We start from the raw sequence: 1,181 nt of genomic DNA, 5'->3' as shown, positions 1-1,181 counted from the left end.
AAGTCCTCGCCGCCGCCCGCCGCCGCCGCGCCGGTGGCCCCCGCGGCCCCGCAGCTGCAGCACCCCGCCTTCCTCCCCAGCCACGGACTCTACACCTGCCAGATCGGCAAGTTCCACAACTGGACAAACGGGGCTTTCCTCACGCAGAGCTCCCTCTTGAACGTGCGCTCCCTCTTGGGGGTAAACCACCACCACGCGGCCCATCACAACCACCATCTCCAGGCCCAGCAGCAGCAGCAGCCGGCCGTGCTGGCGGCCACCCTGGGGGCCCTGAGCGGCGACAAGGCTTCAGAGCGGACCAGCCCCAAGCACATAGGTAAGGGCTGCGCAGCCCCTTAGATCTCGGCCCCGGGGCTGCTGGACGGGCCCCCGGCTCAGAAACGGCCCTGCTTTGGGTTGCAGAGCCGGCTGCAGGGCGAGGGTGGGGCTGGGGGAAAACCCCCACATCCTTACTTCAGGCATCAGATGTGGATTCAGGCACCTCTGCTCAGCGCGGGGAGGTGGGGGGTGTGGCAGGAGGGGAGGGAGTGCATGCGTGTCTCTATGCTTGGGTATCTTCTTCTAAGATGTCTCTTCCTTGTGATTTTCCCCCCCTACCCTCCAGAAAGAGAAAATGTACCAAGAACTGATTCCCCACCTCCGCAGTTAAAATCGCCTTTCCAGCCTGTCCGTGACAAGTGAGTGGTTGTTTTTGTTTTCATTCCACTTTAGGAACATTACTTATGCGGAACAGAGTGTTTGAATAAAGACAAATTATAACACCTCATCATCACCATAATCATCCATATTAAAAAAACAAAACAAAAAAAAAGGAGAGCAATAATGAAGCATTTCCTGCTGTGATCCTTTCAGAGTTAGAATAAATTACAGCTGCCCATTGCCAGGCCGTAAGTTTCTGAAACTTAACAAACCTCAAATATCCTATGGCATTTATGCTCTGGATTGAACACTGCTCGAGTTAGTTTACCCCAGGATCTTTTACAGCAGCGGGCAGGCGGTACTTCCACCAAGTCGTCTACTCATAGATTATTACATCTTTTTCTTCCTGCAGCTCTTTGGCTCAGCAAGAGGGAACACCGCGAATTTTAACAGCTCTCCCTTCTGCTTGATTTAAATGGTTCCGTGAAAAAAAAAAAAATTGCAGAGACTGGTATAAAGGACAAAAAAAAAAAAAAAAAAAA

The 1,181-nt window shown here is 52.7% G+C and overlaps 1 protein-coding gene across 1 annotated transcript in view; it reads left to right on the top strand.

Annotated features, from left to right (window-relative positions):
- IRX1 (iroquois homeobox 1) overlaps positions 1 to 1,162 on the top strand; it is a 3,013-nt gene extending 1,851 nt beyond the window's left edge. The window contains exons 3-5 of the mRNA XM_019508735.1: positions 4 to 316; positions 605 to 677; positions 1,052 to 1,162. Of these exons, the coding sequence (XP_019364280.1) occupies positions 4 to 316; positions 605 to 677; positions 1,052 to 1,109 (444 nt within the window). The 3' untranslated portion in view covers positions 1,110 to 1,162. The remainder of the gene's footprint in view (positions 1 to 3; positions 317 to 604; positions 678 to 1,051) is intronic.
- The last annotated feature ends 19 nt before the right edge of the window (positions 1,163 to 1,181 follow it).

This window comes from Gavialis gangeticus, unplaced genomic scaffold, assembly GCF_001723915.1.
Source record: "Gavialis gangeticus isolate Ggan-Ray unplaced genomic scaffold, GavGan_comp1, whole genome shotgun sequence".
NCBI lineage: Eukaryota > Metazoa > Chordata > Crocodylia > Gavialidae > Gavialis > Gavialis gangeticus.
Note: the sequence above shows the minus strand (reverse complement) of the source record. Positions and strands in the feature narration are given on the sequence as shown.